This window comes from Erithacus rubecula (assembly GCF_903797595.1).
Source record: "Erithacus rubecula genome assembly, chromosome: 16".
NCBI lineage: Eukaryota > Metazoa > Chordata > Aves > Passeriformes > Muscicapidae > Erithacus > Erithacus rubecula.
This window is the reverse complement of record NC_136668.1, coordinates 5,757,729-5,779,498: the sequence shown is the minus strand read 5'-3', so window position 1 is coordinate 5,779,498 and position 21,770 is coordinate 5,757,729. Positions and strand designations below refer to the sequence as shown.

The following is a 21,770-nucleotide window of genomic DNA, read 5'->3' as shown; positions in this document are numbered from 1 at the left end:
GTGTGATGATCACATATAAAATAATCTTTTAGAGATGGGAAGGATGGAGTTAGAGGTCTCTGAGTTGCAGACTAGGCAGAAGGTTACAAAGCTTTTATTTTTTAACATTTATACCAGCTGATTATTTTTCCTGGTAACTCTAGACTGAAAAGTACATAATTTCTCAAGTTTATTATTCTAGCTGTTCAGACTTTAGGAGGAAAAATTTTTTTTAGGTGACTGAATGTTGTCATCTACCACTTTTTTTGTTGCATTCTGATATGGAAACTCTAATTCAGGAAGACAAATAACAAAATCCAGGTTGGCAGAACATCTGCTTTGACAATACTCCAGGCAAGATTTCAGGGCTGTAACATTTTTACCTATTTGTTATTGCAGAGCTTCTCTTTTCTCTGCCTTGCAACTTTGATTTCAACATAATCTTGGATTTTCAAATCTTTTGCATGGGAAAGGTATTTATAATTGGCTTCTTCTGAGCCTGCTGGCATATTTATGGGTAATTTTGTGCTGCTGAAAAGATCAGGCATTATTGGCTCAAATGAGTGGAGTTGTCTATCTGCTGAAGTCCTTTGGCAGCAATTAAAATTCAGATGTTTGCACTGCATAAAGTGCCAATCCCTTTGCAGATCTTGGCCAGTTTTTGTCTCCAATACTTGCTCTTTTTTGCCTTCAGTATCCAACAGACCACTAAAATTGCCCCCATGTTTTAATGTATGTACCTAAATATCTTTTATATGCTAAAAAGTAACTAATGGAATTTTGTAACTACAAGGGTAGGTCAGTTTGCAATCTGCAAAGTCTTTGTCTATTGCAGTAACTCTCTTTCCCTTCCCCCCACAAACATTTACTTACTTATTCTGTGCAAATATGCATCATGGCATGGTCTGTACCAGGAGGGGCATCTTTGGGAGCATTTATTTATGCCAGCATTCTGAAGAGATGCTGAGCTATAAACATTTCCACTAGAGAAATAGCTGAGCCCCAAAATTAAATGCATATGTCAGAATATCCTCCCTTGACTTGCTTTGACACTGAACATAAACTCTTCATGTGAGCGTTACACAAAGCACTAAACTTCTGGAGAGAGAAATCTGCGTGTAAGTATTTCTATATGTTTTTATGTTATTTTTGGCTGATTGCTGGCATGCTCCTATTCTTTCTGATCACAAGAAAGCACAAGAGGTGATGGGCCACATGCTGTAGGGCCCACTCTCTGACAGTTGTTCAGCAGACATAAACCAGTGCTCTCCAGTTTCCCACATGAAACATATTTCCAAGGCTTTTTTTTTTTTTTTTTTTTTTTTTTATTAAGTGATGACTTCTGAAAAGAGCAAGACCCACATTATTTCTATCTGAGGCCAAGTTGTCCTCTTTCCATGTCTTCTGTCAACTTTTATCCCAGTAAGATTGCCAGCTCTTCTAAGCAGAGTAGCCCAGGTGTTAATCTGATACCTTGTCATTTGTTTTATATCACCTGGAATTGGATTTTGGAACAATTACTCACACTGTGTCTGTACTGGGATCATTTCTGCAATAATGTGCTACTCTGCATGAGTAATGGTGTTGGAATTTAGCATCTTCTTGGGACCAAGAACACATCTTGTACTTTCTCCTTTTTGTTGTAGATAGTAAAACAAAGAACAATGTTTCCTGTCATAAACCTCAGCAAATAGAATTATTCATCATAATCTATACAGGACATCATGGGAGATGCTTGAAGGACTCAGGCTCAAAGTTTTAATGTGCTTAAGGCCTTCTATAAAAGTGTTTTAAATAATTAAATGCCATTTATTTTTATGCATCTCTGATGGCACTTTTATCATTCGGAAATTGTCTGTTCACTGGGGTTTTCACAAATATGAAATATTCAAAAGATTAATTTTGCATTTCAGGAGAACTTCATTTGACTTTGTAGATCAAAGTTTTCTAATATTGATCTATAAGCAAACATCTTGAGACTGTATAGGCAGAGTAAATATTCAGAAAATAATGCTGTGTATTGAAGTGGCTGTGAATTGGCAATTAAGAGATACTTGTTTCCTTTTGAGTGCTGTTTTTTTGTTTAAGTGCACATACTAAAGTAGGTTTCAGATACATGGTACAGTGAATAAAAGTTGTCCATATTTCCATTTGTGACACCATTTCAATGGCAGTAACATTAACTGACTTTTGCCAGATGAGCACCCAGACCCAAGCCTTGTCCATAACTTCATGGACAGGAATCAGATGCTGGAAACTTCCTGTTTATTGTTATTTTTGGAAGTACTTACTGTTTCCCCAGACATGGATAGGAAAAAAAACTACATGAGGTGTTAAAAGCCGGTAACTGCATTAATTTAAATTTCCTTGATATAGCTGAAATAATTGTGGTTTTGGTGGGTGCAAGGGAGCTACTTGTAGGAACACCTTTGATTTCTGGCTGCTTTCCTTGCTGAATGAACATCTCTCCAGATAACCACTGAAGGGAACAAATCCTTCCCATCCTCCTCCTTCCCGTGTGATGCTTGGAACGAAATTGTTGATTTTCTGGTTGTGTCCCTGCAGAAACCTAAGCAACAACAAGATCAAGGAGATCCGCGAGGGCGCGTTTGAGGGCGCGTTGGGCGTGCAGGAGCTGATCCTGACCGAGAACCAGCTGGAGTCCGTGCACGGCCGCATGTTCAGGGGCCTGGCTGGCCTGAAGACCCTGTGAGTGCAAACCCTGCTCCTCTGCAGCCCTGCCTGCTCTCACACTGCCACTCACACCCGGGGCTCCTTTCATGCTAGGGCTTCAGTATATCTCTAGTGCAGGTTTGAGGTTTGTGCTGTTTCTGTCAAATGGGCAGATTTTCACAGGAGTAACATGATGGGGTTCCTGTCACGTGTCAAATTTTTGCACTTCCAGTCATTTAATGGTTTTATTATTTTCTTACTTCCTGTGGAAACGAGATGAGTAGGAACATGTTTACTATCTCTTTGTTCATCCTCCACTGTTCCTCCACCCAAATTGGAGTTGTGCTGTACAAAGAAAACACTTGACTAGGTGGGGCTGTCAAGCAATCAAAATACAATTATGCAGTTTATTCATTAGCAAAAAATACTGCTTATGTTGCAAGGTGTCATGACACAATTAGTTCAGTCCTTACTCAAGTGTAAAAAGAAATTGAAGTTTCATTTCAAGGACTTTCTTTCTGTTCTGTAATGACAAATATGGAACTTTTGCTGTTCCATTAACATTTTTTGTGGTTACAGCCATCTGTTCTTTAATTTAATGTATGCACTTTACTAAGGGATTTGAAAATACTGCCCATAGATATTAAATCAATTTTTATACTGTAAAGCAGCCTGTGGCAGTGCTCCTAAACAAAATTCAGCATTTTTTAATAAAAAGATGCTTAACATTCAAGCTATCCTGCTGACCTGACCTACATTTCCCCCAGCTGATAAAGCAGTCTAAATATACACAGCATGATATGAGGATTTGTGAGTCTAAGTTTTCTTTCAGGAAGGGCACACAGTGCATGGTGAACCATGATATGAAACCAAAGGGTTTGGCTTGAGGGACATATAATGCTATCCATTAATTGACTTTCTTTCAACATTAAAATAGTGATCTTTTGGAAAGGGGCTGCATTTGTGAGGGTCATGGTCCAGCTTTTAAAAGACTGTATGTTCCTCAATGTAATAAATCACTGTACAGGATATATTGGCATTCAAATTCATCCATCCCATCTTGCAGTTCTGCTGCCTGACACGTTCCACACAGGGCAGGAGAAATGCTTCCACTGCTGCTAAGCCTTATTCTCTCATTTACTACCTGTTCATTTTAGAGCTTGTGCTCTTGACCTGGCAAAGGTGTGTCTCTGTGCCCTGTGGGTCTTTCCTGACACAGTTTCACCCCAGCTGCAATCCCAAAATGACAGAGACCGTGGTGCCTCTGGTGGTAACTGCACAGAAACCAGAGATGCAGAACAGCCCAATGCTCAGCCTCAAACATGGCATGTCTGTAATGATGCTGTGGATGTTTTCCCAGCCACATCTAAACTCTCTTTGGTGATTTTCAGGTAGCTGCTGATGCAGCATTTCAATGCCCAGCTGGCAGGTACCAATCTCAGATTTAAATTCAAACTCCTCTAAGGGAGTCTGAATTTCCACTATTCACTGCATGAATCTGATACCCAAGAGTTAGCCCTCCTCAGCTTGGAGGATCAATTCACTGTAACAGCAGCTTGGGCTGAATGTATTTTGTAGATCTTTGGTAGTGTGCTTTAATTAATGAATAATATTTCACCTAAGTAGGAATATCACAACAGTGCAGTGGTGTTTACAGACCCAGATATTGATTGGCATGCAGTGTAACAAATACAGGAGCCTTTTTTGCAATGGAGTGAAACAAGATACTCCAGTCTCTCAGATTAATTGGTCTTTATTGTCGAGTTCATTGTTACCATAACAACTCAGAGAGATGTATCTTCCAAAACACAGCACTGATTCATCTGGTACAAACACCAAGCAAAGACCATTTTATAGAATGATTACTGGGTTTTGTCTCCACAATTAATGATGATAATGACATTCCAGAGCCTGTGCCAGGTCTGGAAATCTTGCCTAAGATATTTCTTGATTTTTGATGAGGGTATTGTTTCCTTCCATACTTTTACAGTGTGGATTACAAAAAACATCCAGGACATGAGCAGAAGTAATGCAGCCAGTATTGTTATTGTCACACACTTCTGGCAGTCTTTCTCAATTGATCTCTGAAATACATCTGAGCTTACTCTCAGATATTTATTAAATTGAGCCCTTAGATTTTATTTCAAGTTTGCCACTAGTGATAATTTTAATTGCATATTGCTTTCAGATGTGCACCTCCCATCAGCCTCTGATGTTGAGTGGAAGAGATGAATTTTAAATTCTTGAGACCATGTTTACATGAATCTAACCCTCCTCTAGCTGTGTTCTACTTCAGTAGTCAATAAAAACAGAATAGTTTCCAAAGCTTCTCTTGATGCCCTTGGTAAAGCATCTCCCATCCTTAAATTGTACCCTTTTCCAGTAGTTCTTAATTCCCTGTTTTAATCCTTGTAGGATGTTGAGGAGCAACTCCATCAGCTGTATAAACAACGACACCTTTGCTGGCCTGAGCTCAGTGAGGCTCCTCTCTCTGTATGACAATCACATCAGCACCATCACCCCTGGAGCCTTCAGCACACTGGTCTCTTTGTCTACAATGTAAGTTTTCTTTTTATGGATGAACATGTCATGGTGCTGTGCTGTGCTTTCCTTTTGAAAAAAGGACTTTTTCGTTTATATGGAAAATCTCATCTAGGTAAAGAAAAATCCATCCTATTGCAATCACAGGTTTGAAGGATACAAGATGTGATTTAAAAAAAAAAAATTAATAGTTTCAGCTGGAGTGGCTGAAAACACTTGGAGGTTGCCAGCCTCAGGGAGGATGAGTGTTTTGCTGTGTCATAGCCCAGTGCAGGGGAAGGTCATGTAAAACAATTTCTGCAGATTAAAGGAGTGTAGTTTATCACACACTCAGCTCCCTGAAACTGCTTTAGTGTCAGTAGAGTCTGATTTTGTAAGAACAACTTTCTCGGATTTAAGTTAAATTAGTTAGATATCAGAAGTCTACTAGCTAATTCTTAGATTTTCAGAGCATCGGAAGAAGACAAAATAGTCAAGTCTTATTGAATATGAATTTGAAAATCCCAACCTAAGTTTTATTTTAATTCTCTTACACTTTTCAATCATTCCTTGAAGTATTTCCCATGCTTCTTAAATATTTTCAAATGCTTTTTTAGTATGTCCATTTTAATAAAGTACAGACTGATAAATATGGAAAGAAAGTCTGCCTTTTGTTTCCAGCTGTGAGAGGGGACCCTGGTGTTGCTGTTAATGGAAATTGTCTGTCCTGAAAATACAGCCTAATTCTCCTGTCTAAATAAACTCAATCCTATTGCATTCCAGGATTGAAAAACATTTCCCATCATATTTGGGCAAAGAAAGAAGTGTTGAATCTCAGCTGCTTTGTTGCTCACACTTTCCCTTTGCTGTGGCAACCTTTCACCAGCAAATCAGTTATCATTTTGGCATTAGTCCATGCAGTGTAAGGAACACAGAATTTTCTTTCCTTTTACATTGTGTAGTCCCAAGAGTCTCCTTGAAATTGATAGACAAAGAGAGAAACAGAAGCAGATTATTGACTGTTTTCAAGTCTCTGGTCAAAGCAAGTGGCACTTGCTGAAAGCTTGTTGTCACTGTGCTGCAGGCAGTGCCTGCCTGCTCCTCTCAGCTGTCTCTGGCTTCCCTCCGTGGCTCCCTCTCTGAATCAGTCTGTGAAGTCCCTACCTTGCTTTCATAGGACTGTCTTTGTCATAGTTTGTTAGAAAATAGCCCATTTTCTTTTTTTCTCTTGTGAGAGCAATTAAAGCTGCTGCTAATTAGAATGCATTGCTTTGGCACTCATTTATAATCCTGTTGGTTCCTAGCTGTGCCTTGGTGGAAAACTTCGTTCTTTGACTCATTTTCATTCTGTGTTTGATCTACAGGTTAAAAAGGTGTGTTTTTGACTTCTTTAGACCTTGGGTTGAGGCCATGGTGGTTTTTGACACCTAAATGCAGAGTTCAGCTTTGTTCATTTCCCAGCAGTGCTCTGTTGTAGGTGGATTTATTGGGTGACACCACCACTGAAGTTAGATGGTGTGACTGCTTTCCCTGCTCAACCCACACTTTGGGTATTGTAATGTCTCACTTCTACATCCGTCAATGGGAGACAAAAATTCATGCAAAGCCCCATTTCCATTTTTATACTGGCATATTTGCAGCACTAAAGGACATTGTTCCTTTTGATCTTACCCTTTGTTAGTCAGTCTAGTTGATATTCTCAAAACATGGGTAGGTCTGAAAATAATGCCCTATCTAATGATTTCCAATAGACGAAGGACATCTATTTTCTAGAGAAAAATAGCAATTTTTATTTTGTTGTTTGTCAAACTAGGCACTATAGAATCTTAATTTGAAGTGCACTTGCACTTATTCACATGGAAAATTCACTCATGTCTTTTAGTTCTTACACAGTCAAGGGCAGATATTTGCAAGCAGAACTGCTTTTCCATGGATTATTATTGAAATAACTTCATGAAGCTAATGCCAGAATGAACTATAACTGTTCTTGTATAAACTTAACCTGAATTCCAGAAGACATTTTTGACCTAATTTCAAAAACATCCAGATGTGTTCCAGCATGTTTTTCTAGCAGGTCACTAGAATCCATTTAAATAGTTAATATTCTATGATTTCTTTGCAATTTTGAAGAGGCACTTGTAGTAGAATATGCATATTTCATTCCTCAAGACTTCTATTTCCCCTTGATTTTTAAAATATGTCTATTTCCTTGAGTAAACACTTCTGAATTTAATGTTAGCACAAGATCTCTGCTAAAAGTTTGATTGCTGCATTTCTGTCTGAGTGGGTAAATTGCTATTGTATGTGTAGGAACTCTGATTATTATAATGATGAGTTTTCACATCAGTTTTTCTGCCCAACATTACTGTTTCTGATTTGAGAACTCCACTTGAATAGTCAGTTTCCTCAGTAAAGCTTTGGCATATAATTGGCTTTTCCAGACTTTCAATTTCATTTCAAGTCAAGGAGGAAATGTCTTTATCCATGTGATGCTTTAAGGAGAGACTTCATCTTACATTTCTATCAAAAGTTGCATCACAGTCTTGCTGTGGAAAGAGCATGTATGTAGGGACATGTGTGAACTTCATACTGCATTGGAGCTAAAAATCCCTGCTCTGCAGTTGGAAAAGGATAAAATCTAGATGTTGCTAAAGTGGCAGAAGAACTTGAGGAATTGCTGACAAGATAAATTTGTCCTTTTTTTGTGAGTGATTTGAATTTCTAAATGGGAGATCTGTTTATTTTTTAATTTTATCTGTAACAACCTATTTCTTTCTTACTTCCTAAGAAAAAGCATAATACAACTTCTAATCTAAAGATTCCAAAAATTTCACATCATATGTTAACCTCTGTTTGCCAAGAAGAAAAGGAGGCTTTGTGGGTATTTACTGCTACTCAACTAGTGAGAAGTAGCATATTAAGTCAAAACAGTCTCTCCTCTCTAGACAGGGATAATTGCTATTTTTGATGTGGAGCATTTTGTAGATTGAATGTTCACAAAAGTTTTTGATACATCTTGGTAAGATCCTCTCTAGATGTGCAAGATATCCTTTACTCTCAGAGCTGCTGGCTTTCCAGAAACCTGAATATACACACCTGCTGTTTGTTTCCAATTGTAGGTGATTTAATTCTGAGGATTTGTGTCATGGAAGTAGCTCTGTGAATATGATCTCACTGTCTTCCATCAGTGGAACAAATGCCTTTGGAGCACTGGCTCACTCAGTGCCAGCCGTTTGGACATTTGGTTTAGGCACTCTGCTCATGCCAAAGTGTAGCAGTGTGGAAAATATACAAAGCATCCTGCATGTGGTCCCATTATGGATTAAAGAAAAAGGAAATCAATTCAGAAGGAAAGCAGTTAGAATTAGAGTATTGCTTTCAGTGCTTTTTTGCACCTCTTTGCTCTTGTGTAACCTGTTGGTTTTCTCACCTCCCTGTGGCATTTGAATCTTAGTATGAAGCAGGTGGAGTATTTTTATAACACTGTGCTGATTTTTCTGATCCCCTCAGTCCTCCATTCTCCACAATGTCCAAAGCCTGTGTTAGATCCACATGGGATTAACCCCAGAGCTCCAGGGCAGAGCAGTGATTGAAGTGGGCTGTGCTGCAGTGCTGAGAGCAGCTGTAAATCATATTGTGGCTATGTGATGTTGGCCTAGAATATACAGAATTTAGGAGTTGCTTTCTAATTGCCCCACCTTAAATGTGCCACATGCTTTTGTATTCAGTACTGTTGTTTTCTGAAGGGATTGTTTGGCTGAAGTCCTAATGTGATTTTGACTGCATATTTAGGTTTGTGAAAGCATCTTGCAAGTTAAGACTTACAAGCTACTTCAGCTACTACACCTGAACTTGAAGTGCCTCTTTTTTGCCTTCAAATGTATTGCCTTAAAAGATATGCTATATTTTAAATAAATTTCATTATCATCTTTCTTTCTGTGCTACCAAAATATTAACTCTTGGACACATTCATACATGATGTGAAAATTCTATCAATATTAGCTGAGATACTTTATTTTCCACACACAGGCCCTTACAGCTCTTTCTTCTTCTGTGAGGCAACCTCAGACTGAGGCTGTTGATTCTCCCTGTCTCTGTACATAGCATAGCCAGCTCTCCCTTTTTACCAGGGATCTCAGGTTCTTTCTTTCATCTGAAGTTTAGTTAGGAAAGAGTTGCTAAGCCAGGCTGTGTTAAGGCTCCATCCCTCTCTTGGTGATGATTGCTTTGGGGTCTGCACACCACAGCACCATGCCTAGGCTGCAGCTCTGCATGGAAGATATTTCAGGAGCTGGAGCAAGATTTGAAGCAGACCCCACAAAGTTCACAAAGCAGCAGAGCAGATGCTTTTCTTTGCAGATATCCAGACCCGAAAAAACTTCATAAGTGGCTCAAGATGACAGTGCTGCTTTGTGTATTTATATATGTACACATATAGAACTACCCTTGCTGTTTCAATAGGAGCCCCAAATTCAGCTTGCCATGGCTCCCTCCTGGCTCTGGTTTTTATGGGCTGGGACAGAGGCAAAGGGGAGAGCACATGAGAGTGCTGGGGCAGGTACATGCCCCATTTTGATCATTTTGAAGATCATGCACATGTGGGTGTGACTGAGATGAGTTTAGACTAAGGTGTGAGCTGTAGTTTGGGTGGAATTCTACAATAAATCCAGCCCTGGTAGTGATGTATGTTTAAATAAAAATTTTAAGCACTTTGGTTTCTAAGCATATGTCTATATATGCATAACTATATGTATTTTAATTACAATCCCTAATACAAAACCTGCATAGAACTTCCCAGGATCTGCAGGATGGAGGAGGAGTCTCACAGGAACAGACCACAGGAAAGAGCCTGGACGTGGAGCCCCTCATCTTTCTGTAGTTATTTCAGTATGTCTGTATGTTCATGTGTAATGGAATCATGTTTTGTTCCCTTTCAGCAATTTGCTGGCTAACTCCTTTAATTGTAACTGCCATTTGGCCTGGCTGGGGAAATGGCTGAGGAAGAAGAGAATTGTCAGTGGAAATCCACGCTGCTTGAAACCCTTCTTCTTAAAGGATATTCCAATCCAAGATGTAGATGTCCAGGACTTTACCTGTGATGGTAAGAAGATCCAATTAGATTTGGCTCTTGTGGTAATGTTGGCACCTCTGTGAGAAGGTCCCTCCCTACCAAGCATAGTAAACATTTTGGTTTATTGATGGAAAAGGCAGACACCTAGAGCTGAAGATCATTGTTATCTATGAGTGACATATTTTTATTCTTGATTTCCAGTTTCTGAATTTCTGCTATCTACACCTAAATATAAGAATTAATTTATTGTAGACAGATGCTCTGCTTTGTCTAATCCTGGTGTCATCCTGGTCCTTGAAATGACTCAGTGATGCTTTGTGCTTTGTTGGGTCTATGTGGGTTTAAAAGAAAATACCCTGACATTTCTTCCATTCTCCAGTTAGTTTTTGTCTTCTGATCAAGCAGACTTTAGAGAAACTAGTAAGGAGAAAATTGCTTGGTGAATGCCCTGCTAACTTGACTTGCAGCTTGTTAAGACCAGATAGGCTGGAGGTGCAGTTAGTCATACCTCTAAAGAGACAAGATGAGTGATAGAAGTTCCCTACTTAGAGTAAAAATTAATTCCTGTCCTAGTCAAGCAATCTGGCAACAGGCCCAGGTTCCTGAGCTCAGAGCTCAGGAGACCCAAGTTTAGTCATAAAAGAATAATTCACTTTTAATTTGAGAGAAAAAAAAAGCCCCAAAACCAACCAAAATCCTGGTCCACAGATTGACATTCCACACTCGGGAGAAAAGAAGAATCCTGGTGCACAAAATGTCATTCCACAGTTGGGAGCTTTCTCTGTCAGGCAGTAACTTGGAGTTGAGGCAAATGGAAAGTAGTGGCAGGGTGTGAAACACAGAACACAGGGGAAAATGAAATATGCTAAAAAAAAATGTTCTTTCTACAGGTTTATGAAGGACTTTGAATTTTGTTTCCAGTCATTAAACTCAGCGGGGAAGAAAAGAAAAAAAAATCTGTTCTTCTGTAGTCTGGTGGTGCCTCCCCAACCCTCTGAATGCAAATGATTCCTACCCATAGAGTCAGGGCTAGTTCTGTTATCTTGTACCAGGACTTCCAGTCTTTTTCTTTAATCTCAGTGCTCATGGGTGCCTCCAGCAGAGAGAAGAAAGCAGCAGATCTGTCTCAATTAGTCCCTGCATCAGTTAAAGGGAAGAGCGGGCGGGGAGCGCTGCTCTCCCAGCCGGCCAGCTCGGGCTGCCTGTGCTCACACACAGCTCTGAGCTTCCCCTCCTGTCATCCCGGGAATGTGCCACTAAGTGTTTCCTTTCACATACATCGTGATCCTGCTGCAGGCATGTGCCTTATGTTTTGCAAAGCCTGTTGCTTTTGGGGAAAATCCATGCTTTAATGTTCCCAGCTTCAAAGCGTTGGTTTCTACTGCAGAAACCCTATTGTTCTTCAATTACAAGATTTAATCTGCTGTTTATGGATCTTTGAAACCATTTTTGGAGAAAGTTGATATTTTTATGTGTGTGCAGATGGATTGCCAGCCGTTGGAAGTGTGCTGCTTCAGTTTGTTGTTTGCCTGGTTATCGTTGTTAAAAACAATGAGGCTTTACAATTCAGATCATAAACAAAGTGCCAGCCTGAGTTTGAAAAGTAAAAAATAAACATCCAGAAGCTGAATTTTAAAAAAGTATTCCAAAAGGAGAGTAGATAGTGAATATCATCTATCTAGATGAATTTAAGGGCAATGTGCTGGTTGAGTTCTCCATTTCAGCTGGCATGTTACTGGTGGGGAGAAGATTTGGGATTCATGCACTATATGGATCGCACAATAATTTGCAGAATTACAAAGTATTGCAAAGTAGCTTCTCCTTAGGAAAAAAATATTTCTATCCAGTTTGTGAACTGCTCATGTTGCCTAAAGAACTTGCATGAAGGCAGGGTGCTCCAAAGCATTGGATCAGTTTAAAATGCTGTGATGGTTACCCTGGATTCAGGGTGCCCCTCCCTGGTCCTTGCCACCAGTTATCTTCAGACAGGTGCCTTGAGCTGGAATGCTGATGTCCTCACACTGTGCCTCTGTCCCTGTGCAGGTAATGATGAGAGCAGCTGCTTGCTTTCCCCTGCTTGTCCTTCCCAGTGTACCTGTGTGGACTCCGTGGTTCGCTGCAGCAACAAAGGGCTGCGGGCGCTGCCCAAGGGAATTCCCAAGGATGTGACTGAGCTGTAAGTGACCTTTTACCTGTCCCCTCTCTCCAGAAGTTCATCAAACTGCAGCACACTGAGCCTTTGTGGGCCCGTGGGGGGGGTTGCCTTTGACTTTAGTCATCTGTGCTTTGGTGATTCCGTATGTTCTGGCCACGATTCTCATTCTTATTTGTCCCTTGACTGTATAAATCACTTTGTAATGGGAACAGAGTTTATCTGTCCTTGTACCTATTAATTCTGGTTGTAGGAACAAATGCATTTACTAGTATCAAATAATCCTGTAGTGCTTCTGTAGGAGCCCAAGCTCACAACAGGCAGTTTGAAAGGATGATGAAAATACGTTCCTCAGTTATGCAGCTGTGAGCTAATTGCTCTCTTAGGAGATCAAAAAAGGAAAAAAAGGAAACTGGTGGTAGAAACAAGGAATTCTTTTCTCCCAACTTCATGAAATGGCTAAAATAACAGACAATTAGATTATATTACAAAGTAAATTCATCCTAGTTGAGAACCATCTCTCTAGTTGTCTTTTCATCTATACCTCACTAGGACTTTATAGTGGATTTTCTTTCCATAGAAAGAAAATATCCTGGTGGAACTGCTTGACTTAAGTACTTGGCAGTAGAAATATTGAGCTTTTCCCCTTTAGGCCCTTATTCAAATCTATCCCAGGTGAGTCATTACTGAAACTTGTTACAATCTCATCAACGTTTCTATGTGAAAATAATTGGTTGAATTCATTGGTATGTTTGATGAATTTTATAATGAACTAAAATCTGGTTCTGCTATTTTCTAGTACCTACTATTATTTTTACTCCCTTCACAGGGGGAGAATGGGGTTTACACTGTTTTTACCAGTGCTGTAGACAAATACAAAGCTTTGTTGGTGAATGAAGGTACTGGAAGTGCCTGGGGTAACTCAACATGGAAGTTTTGCATTGATGAATACATCCTTGGAACACCTTTGACCAGGGTGTGATTAATAGTGAATTGAATTAAAAGCCAATTCCTGGTCTGGATTCCTTTATATATATTGCCATCAGTGTTAGGAAGTCTGCAAGGTCATCTCTGCTCTGCTTTTGTTCAGGTGTCATTGCATTCAAATGTAGCTTGCCAGCAGTAAGATATCACAGATATTACTCTGATTTCCACTGCCACTCTGAGGAATTTTTACGCCTAAATTTTGCATCTTGAGTTTTACTGATACTATCTGATACCCTGATGACATAACTTTCACCAAAAGAGTAAAATTAATCTCATATTCTCAAAAACCACTATATTTCTTAACCATGTCTTGGCAAATGAGGCAACAGCCTGGAGCTGAGCAGTTTGAGTTCATGGGAGTTTAAGTGACTGTCTTCTTCAAGGAGCCTCTTGGCTGTGCAAAGCTCTAGTTCAGCTTTCTGCTTTCCATCCAGAAATGTGTCAGCAGAACACAGGCAGCCATGGACTGCCTGGCTCTGAATATTTCATATTCTGCAGATATAACCTTTGAATCTGTCCCAGCTGTCTCCAAATTCAATCCTGATCTCATTCTCCTCTCCACCAACATAAACTGAGCTCCTTATTTGTATCTACACCAAAAGATGGGTTGCAGGTACTGAAGCATGAAATTTTATATGTTTGTGGAAACTGTGACAAGAATGAAATAAGTAAATAAAAAATAATCAATCTTGCTTGCTTTTCTTCTGCTTCCAGATTGAGATAGAGATACTGCCCATAACCTGTTATATCATGCAGGTTACAAGTTACCAGTGTGAAGTTACACATTTTTATTCCTCTGTGTTTGAGACCTGCTGTTGTTGCTGTGATAAGCAGCATCTGATGTGAAACCCAGCCTCTTGCCTCATCTTGAGGACAGCTGGAACCTGGAAGGGAGAACCCAAAATCTTCCTGGGGACAGAATGAGAGAGACTTGCCTCGTTCAGTTGCCCAAGCCCACAGTGCCAAGGAGGTGACAAGGACATGCAGAGTCTCTTGTCCCTGTGTCCCACAGCTCCCTCCCTGCAGGAGGCCTGAGCAGGGACAGGATGCACAGGAGCATTTCAGTGCAATTTTTATGAATGCACCAGTCTGGCATTGATAACCTTCCATTGCTGACGTATTCATCTGCCAGGTACATTAGTTGCAGTGTTTTTTTATTAAACTGCAGTGCTTTTGTGCAATGTTTTTTAAAGAAAAGAGCTGCCATGTATCTACTTAAACCACTCTCCTGTGGCTGAATGTGGTCTTCTCAGAAGTTTCTTTAAATTTTCTTAGAGGTCTTAAAATAGTTTTAAAACAAGAATCCTTTCCTTGTAACAGATATTAAATAGCACTGTACAAAAATAAGCATATCTCTTGCACAGGCACAGAGGGGAAATGTTACCCTTTCTGGGTTCAATTTCACTGTGCCTACACTCAGCAGAAAGATCCCCAGCAAAGTTTTATTGCAGGGTGGACAGGAGACACAGGCTCACTCCTTTCAGTGTTCATTCTGAGTTTCTGTTTCAATGTATATATAGACAAGACATGTGAAAACCATTATCTCCTTCATGTTTAGAGCTTGGAATGATAGGAGACATCCCTGTGTTTGATTTGTACCACCCTTGGGAGCAGGGATTACCTTGGCAGGCAAGGCTTCCATCTAGAACAGAGTTGAAAAGATCACTAAGTGTCCTGGCTTTTCAGAGGAATGATGATGCAAGAAATGTCTATTTCCTAGATTCTTCTTCAGAAAACTGTGTCATCATGGGCAAGCTTTCTTCCAGCTTCTTGGAAATAGGAAAATATTATGTTGTTTCTTGAAAATTCCTTCACTGTATATTTCTCCACTGTATATTTATGTACTGCCTTCATTTTTTCCCACTGTTTGCTTGCCCTGAAGAGAAACCTTGGGTTTTTTGAACTATTCAGTTTTCTGCTCCAGATGTTCAGAAGTAAAATGTTCATGCAATGAACTAGTTTGGAACTCAGCCTTGCTGCTGCTTAGTGTTTTAGGCTTTCCTTTTCTTCTGTTTTTTTCCCCTAAATCTGTTTGAACTAAGTTTCCCATGCTCTTTCTCCTTTTATGTATTACCTCAGTGTGTGAATACTAGATTTTTTCCTTTTATTCACAAAAGTATAGTCTATTTCTAATAAAGTCTTATCTGACAGCATCCAGCTGCTTTTATGGACCTACAGCAAATAACATTTTGCACTGGGGAAAAACATTGGAGGCAATTATGTGGACAGTGTGCACAAGCTGTAACATAATGAGCATGGTGTGTTTTAGAATAAATATGTACCAATCATGTCATCTCTAGACTCCAAATGTTGTCATGACACCAGGCTATAGGATAGCACTGGTGGCATTGTTAGAAAAACCTACACCCGTACATCATTGTTAGTGATTATTTTCCTTTCCATTTATATTAATGCAGGTTAATATTTGCATTACTTTTGTAATTTCTCTCCTCACAAACCTTCTCTCTCCCATTTCTGTTTCTTGTTCTGCCTGGTAGGTTCATGTATTTGACACATGAATTTTCATGTCTACTTGGAGGTATTTACCACCAATCACAGCCCTTTTTTTCCAGCTTCCAAGGCACTTGTGATTTCCTTTGACTTGGGACTAAAAACAGTGGCTCATACCTGGGCCATGCTAATCATGCTACAAATATGCCCAGAGCAGTTTGGATAGGTGTGGAATATTGTAACACTTTAGCACTGTTTTTTCAGTTTGCCTGTCTTGCTGCTGATCAAAGGGAAACTCTGGAGTGAGATATTTGATGTAAATCATCTGCTTGAGAATGCAAATGCTCTTGCTTGTCCAGCAATTCACAGTCTTACACAATGACCCCCAGCACAGGCATCAGGGAATTGTCCTTTCATAGTAAAGGAGAGAAACAATTAAGTTACATGGTCCTGCTCATTTTCTGCAGAGGGGGATTCTCCCATTGTGAGAAGGGAGAGTTCTGTAGAGGATATTTTAATTACAGGTAAAATAGAGGAATTAATCTGCATTTCAAACCTGATAGTTTAGAAAAAGCAAATAATATCAATACTGTCAAATAACACATTCAGTGACTGGTAAAGTTTGGGTACATATCAGAAAGGTGACAATAGAACTAGCAGAGACTAAAGTTTAACTTTCAAACACAGCCATGTTTCTGTGTGTCAGACATGGAGGCTGTGGTCTGATGTACAAATACAGCAAAACCCAGAGTCAAAATTTACCAGAGCTTGCAGGAGTTCAAGATCTGTATTTGAACCTAGATCCACACTTGAATTTTGTTTCCTCTCAATGAACTGTCATTGAAGCTCTTAAATTCATGTTTTGTGAATGTTTCATCTTTCACAGTCCAATTCCTTTCTAGACCACCATTTTTAGGAAATGAAATTTGACTCAAAAATTTTGGATACTGGGTATAGACATTAAAAATTTTGGAGCATAACTTAATTTTAGAGCTCCATAAAGTTGCCAAGTATCTTGGTTTTTGTAATGTAACATTCTTTGTGGAATATTTAAAGAAAAGGTTTTGTGCCTTTTCAATTACTGCCTGAGAACTGATTTCTCTCTCCAGTTTCTCCTCTTAGCACAGATTGCCACTGTGAGCTTGACTTTATGGCTGAATAGACATCTCAGTACAAAAAGGATTCCAAGTGATTCAAATTGTTTCACTATGCTCTGGCACCTTGTGCTGGTTATATCACCTCCAATCCAAGTGGTTTCAGTGGTACAAAAATAGACAAGTTGGAAAAAAGATCAGCTGTCATCTTTTATGCATAGTTTTAAATTTTTTATGTGCAATGTTGGTGTGTGTGTTGGTGTGTGCTGGATGAGCCCTGGGACTGCTGCAGGCCCTGCCCCACAGTGCCAGCCCCCCTGGCCATGTTCTAGAAGAAACCTCTCCAGGTAGGAAGGTGGTGGCTTCCTTTGAGAGCTGAACACATATTTTGGGATTTTTTCATTTTTTGCACTGGTGATTGCCTGTTGGTTGCCTGAGACTTGAGGATTCTCAGCAGCATTCACAGGGTAAAGAAAAAAACCAAAAACCTCCAATGTGATATTTAATCTAGAGCCTAGGGACCTTAGGAAGCAGATGAGGTTGTTTTGGTTAGCAGTCAGTGTCTATTTTAAGGTAGCTGACACTCAGTCTTGACTCTGTATATTAATAAATTGATTCCCAGAATTAAAATTAGACATATACTTTTCTTCATTCATACCAGAATTTCTTTGCATACCAGACTCCATGGACATCATATTCCTTTGGCTAAAGACTGGAAAGAATTAAAAATTTAATCTTCCTTCCAAATCCACTCTTTTATGGCTATTTTGAGGAGTTTCTTGGCAGGGCATCAGTAGCTTCATCTGTGTTTTTTTATTTATATAGATGTATACATAAATACACAAAGTTTTGTGTCTCTGCCCATTTGCCCTCCAGAATAATTCTTCTATTCACTATGTCCAGCTTCCAGCCCCCTTGCAGCCCCATCCATCCTGCTGAGCCCAGCAAGGTGGGGAGGGGCTGGCCCCTCCTGCTCCTCCCCTGCTGCAGTTGTTTGCCTCAAATCCTGCATCCCAGATCCTCGTGATACTTGGCAGGCTCTTATGCCCTAAAAGCCTTGGTTATTTCAAATTCCCTGCACTTAAATGTGCTTTCAGAATGAAAGCCTTCATCTTAGAAAATGCTGCCAGGCTTTGGATAATGGGGTGAGAGGTTTAGTGGTGGTGAATTGTTCTTATGGATGCGTGAAAAGTGTGTTATCTGTACTTTTTCAGAGTTAAATTGTGTTTATTCAGACACTGTATCACTGATATGATTATTGCAGTTTTCTGCTAGCACATTTATATAACCATCAAATTGCTGCAGTGCAAATCCAGAGCTGTTCAGAGCAGATCTTCTGTAGGAGTTTAACTCCAGGGGTCTGCATGTCTGTGTTAGTCTGAGTCATAAAGCACTGAATTAAAATGTGCACCCTTGACTTCTGATTGCCCCAGAAAGCAAAAGAGGGAAAAACTTTGGCTGACTAGCAGCAGTTTGTTTAAATTGCAGGCTGTTTCATATTGAGATCAACAGGAGAATATCCTGAAAATATGTTCCTGAGGAATTCAACATATTGCAAGAGTCTCCTTTCCGAAACAAAAATCATATATAACTTCCAGATACATAATACATGACCTGCTTTTGATTTCCTTTAGAAATCCTTAGAATTCTACATTTGGAATAAAGACTAGAACCTGCCCTCTTGCATGGGTTTGAGATTTGTGATTTTCTGGGATGAAGGAGAAGGCACAGACTCCCAGCTTCCTGCTGCATCCACAGCAGACCATGACTGGGGAAAAGAGACATGGCTTGCCCTGTTAAAAATGTGACATGCATGTCTAAATTTGTAGTGGGAAATTACCAAGGAACTCCATTTTCACAATGATTTGTAGCAGATTTAGCCAAAATTAAACAAGTGGTTTTCCACTTTCTGGATGTAGATATCCATGGGAGGTGTAGGTGTGGCACAACTAACCTGTCCTCTGGCTAGTGAGACTGTCCCTGCTTTGCTGGCTGTGCAGCTCTCACTCAGTGCTCATTGTCAGGGGAGAGAGTGATTAGTTCAGTAGGGTTTTTTAACTGAGAAAGTAATTTCTTTTGGTTAAAAAGTCAGAAGCTGGTATTCCCACCTTGTCCAGCCTAACCCTGACAAGAAGTTAGGTGAGCTCCAGTGCATGTTCTGAGATAACTCTGCCAGGATGGGATCCTGTGCACAGGCAGAAGGGATAAGGGTGAGGCTGGGTGGAGGGGTTCAGTTGGAGTTCAGTAGAAAAGAGATTTGAAGCAGCAGAAAATGTTGAAAGGTGATTAAGATGAAACAAAGAGGAGGAAAAGTAATGCCAGCTATAAAATACATCATGTAAAAATTATGTTGTTATTTATAGATTTTATTTTTTTAATTATGTAAAAATAAAGTTTGTGGGAAAAATTTCTTTAGTTTACACAAGTATCTCTGTGCTGTTACAGTTAATGTAGAAAGGGAACATAGAGCACAAGGATAATCTATTATTATTGTTGTTTGCTATAGTAAGTGCAGAATAAGGAGGTCTGTTGCCAGAGAAAAGGAAATTGTATGTGTGGAATAAAAATTCTTAACATGATTATCAGATTCTGTTTTCAGCAGCAGAGGCAGCACATTAAGTGTTCTGGTGTCTGTGGGCTGCATTTCCTGGCTACACTTGATTATGTTTCAAAACATTCCATATCAATTGCATTGCCCCATGTCTACCTCAGGAAAAATCCCTGCAGCATCATGTAAGGAAGGGAGGTATCATTTTCTCTTTCATCCCACGTATGGAGGGAGGAATGCCTTCCTCCTCCACAGTGCCTTCTGACAAGGATGGATTTGTTTGCCAGGTAGATGCTGCTTCTGGAAGATGTCTGGAGAAACATCTTGACACTGCCACAGTATCACAGTAGTCACTTTTCATTGGAGCCTTATTGCTTTGGTATCTTCCAGGGGTACCTAAAAGCCACTGTCTCTATTTTATGGTAGTAAACAGGGAAATGCCCAAATCCCATCACTACCACAAGTCAGCTGTGCAGACTGGAGTACCCAGGCTCTCTTTTGGCAAGCTTTTTAAGAGTTATTGTGTTTTTTCAGGAGGTTTTGCTGAGTACCTCACTGATCATGTTTCTTCAGTGGAGGAAAACTGCAAAATGGAGGCTCTATTTGCCTGTATGAGGAGTTAGGATTTCCCCCAAAGACTTTAGCCCTACCATGCCTGTGTCTGCATAGAAATAGGTTCAGTGGTGTCTCAGACAACTTCCACACTGGAAACACTAAATATGTTGTTAAATCTATTTAGTGCATGTAGGAGGAACCTCTGTTCCAAGAGAGCTTGGTCTTTGGTCTTTAATTTATACCAAGTTTTCCTCCTGTACCAGCATGCTGGGAAAAGGAGAGGTAAGGAGGGTGTAAGGGTGTATTGCTGTGGTGCCATCAAACTTGTGGATGTTTGTGTTGATGTGGAATAAGTGGGACCTTTAGCAGCACAGAGATCTGGGAGTGCAGCTCCTCTTCCCATTCTGGCTGCACAAGGAACTCACATGCACAAGACAGAGCCTCCCTCGTAGGGTCAGGGAGCAGTCAGCACTGTTGGAGACACTTGGGAAAGGTAACTCTAAGTTCAGGGCACAAGCCATGCAATTTTTCTCCCCTTTTTCAGCTGCTGTCACAAAAGATCCAAATGGTCATTTCTGTTTGCTGTAGGCCAGAGATCTTTTTTGCACTTCCAAGTTTTAAAACAAATAAAGTAAATCAGTAAGCTGCTGTCGTGTTTTGCATGGGGATAATTCATTTATCAAGTAAAAGCTGTTGGAGTTTTGAAGCAATGAATCAAAGATAATTTCATTAGTGACTGACTTTATATTGTCCTCATTCATGGTGCAGATTGAGTGACATGAGTTCTTGTTAATGTGTTTGTATATTTGTCTGACTTTTTTTAGATACTTGGAAGGAAACCATCTGCCTGCTGTGCCGAAGGGGCTCTCTGCCTTCAGACACCTGACACTGATGTAAGAAACACGTGGTTTCAATGTCAGGAAAACTGCATTACTCTTTCTGCACTATGCTGTTGGTGGAACATAAATAATTGGCATTTGGAGGGGGGAGGAAAAAACCAACACCAAACCCCAAAACCTTCTGTAATTTGAATTTGGAAGGAATTTCACAGTAGACACTGCTGCCAATAATTGTTCATAAAGAGTGAGGTGCCTGAGAAGCCCCTTGCTCTGCAGGACCCCGAGAGGACAAAACTCTCACACAGGCTGCTGCAGTTTCACTTGGCAGATTTATCTGTAAAGGTCATTAGCAGAGGAGACACATTAATTTATGCTAGATGAGGCCATATTTACAATGCTAAGGCAATGACAATTTGCATAGCTTTTTCTTCTATGAACAGTCATGCAGATAGAGACACAGCTAGAGTTTGTTCTGTAAATTGCTCCCTGAAATACACAGGAGTGAAATTTCCTGCCTAAATTGTTCAATTCAAATGCTCTTGGAATCAGCTGTGCAGATACTCCAGTCCAATGGGCTGGGCAACCTCAGACAAAAACAACATTGAGGAAAAACTGGAATCCTTTGTTTTAAAGTGTTTTTTATTTGGAAACATCTCTAATTTTGCTTTTCACGGGAGATCAATAACAAAACAAAATGTTCTGGTTGAGCCTAAAACACTTTTTAAAATGAAAAATTAAATTATTTTCTAGTAGCTGTCAATATGAGGAGCATATGGAAGTGGGGTGCCTGGAATATATTGCAAAGCAAGTTGGAACAGTAAATATTCAGCAGTGCTTGTATCATTTATTCATTTGTTCTTTTCATTGAATGCTATATGCTGGAAATATGCCTTAATGTTTC

General features: G+C 39.8%; 1 protein-coding gene across 5 annotated transcripts in view; it reads left to right on the top strand.

Annotated features, from left to right (window-relative positions):
• SLIT3 (slit guidance ligand 3) overlaps positions 1–21,770 on the top strand; it is a 463,958-nt gene that overhangs the window by 360,122 nt on the left and 82,066 nt on the right. For all 5 annotated transcript variants that reach the window (XM_079319922.1, XM_079319923.1, XM_079319921.1 and 2 more), the window contains 5 exons: positions 2,545–2,688; positions 5,068–5,211; positions 10,110–10,273; positions 12,287–12,419; positions 20,855–20,923. In XM_079319922.1, the coding sequence (XP_079176048.1) occupies positions 2,545–2,688; positions 5,068–5,211; positions 10,110–10,273; positions 12,287–12,419; positions 20,855–20,923 (654 nt within the window). The remainder of the gene's footprint in view (positions 1–2,544; positions 2,689–5,067; positions 5,212–10,109; positions 10,274–12,286; positions 12,420–20,854; positions 20,924–21,770) is intronic.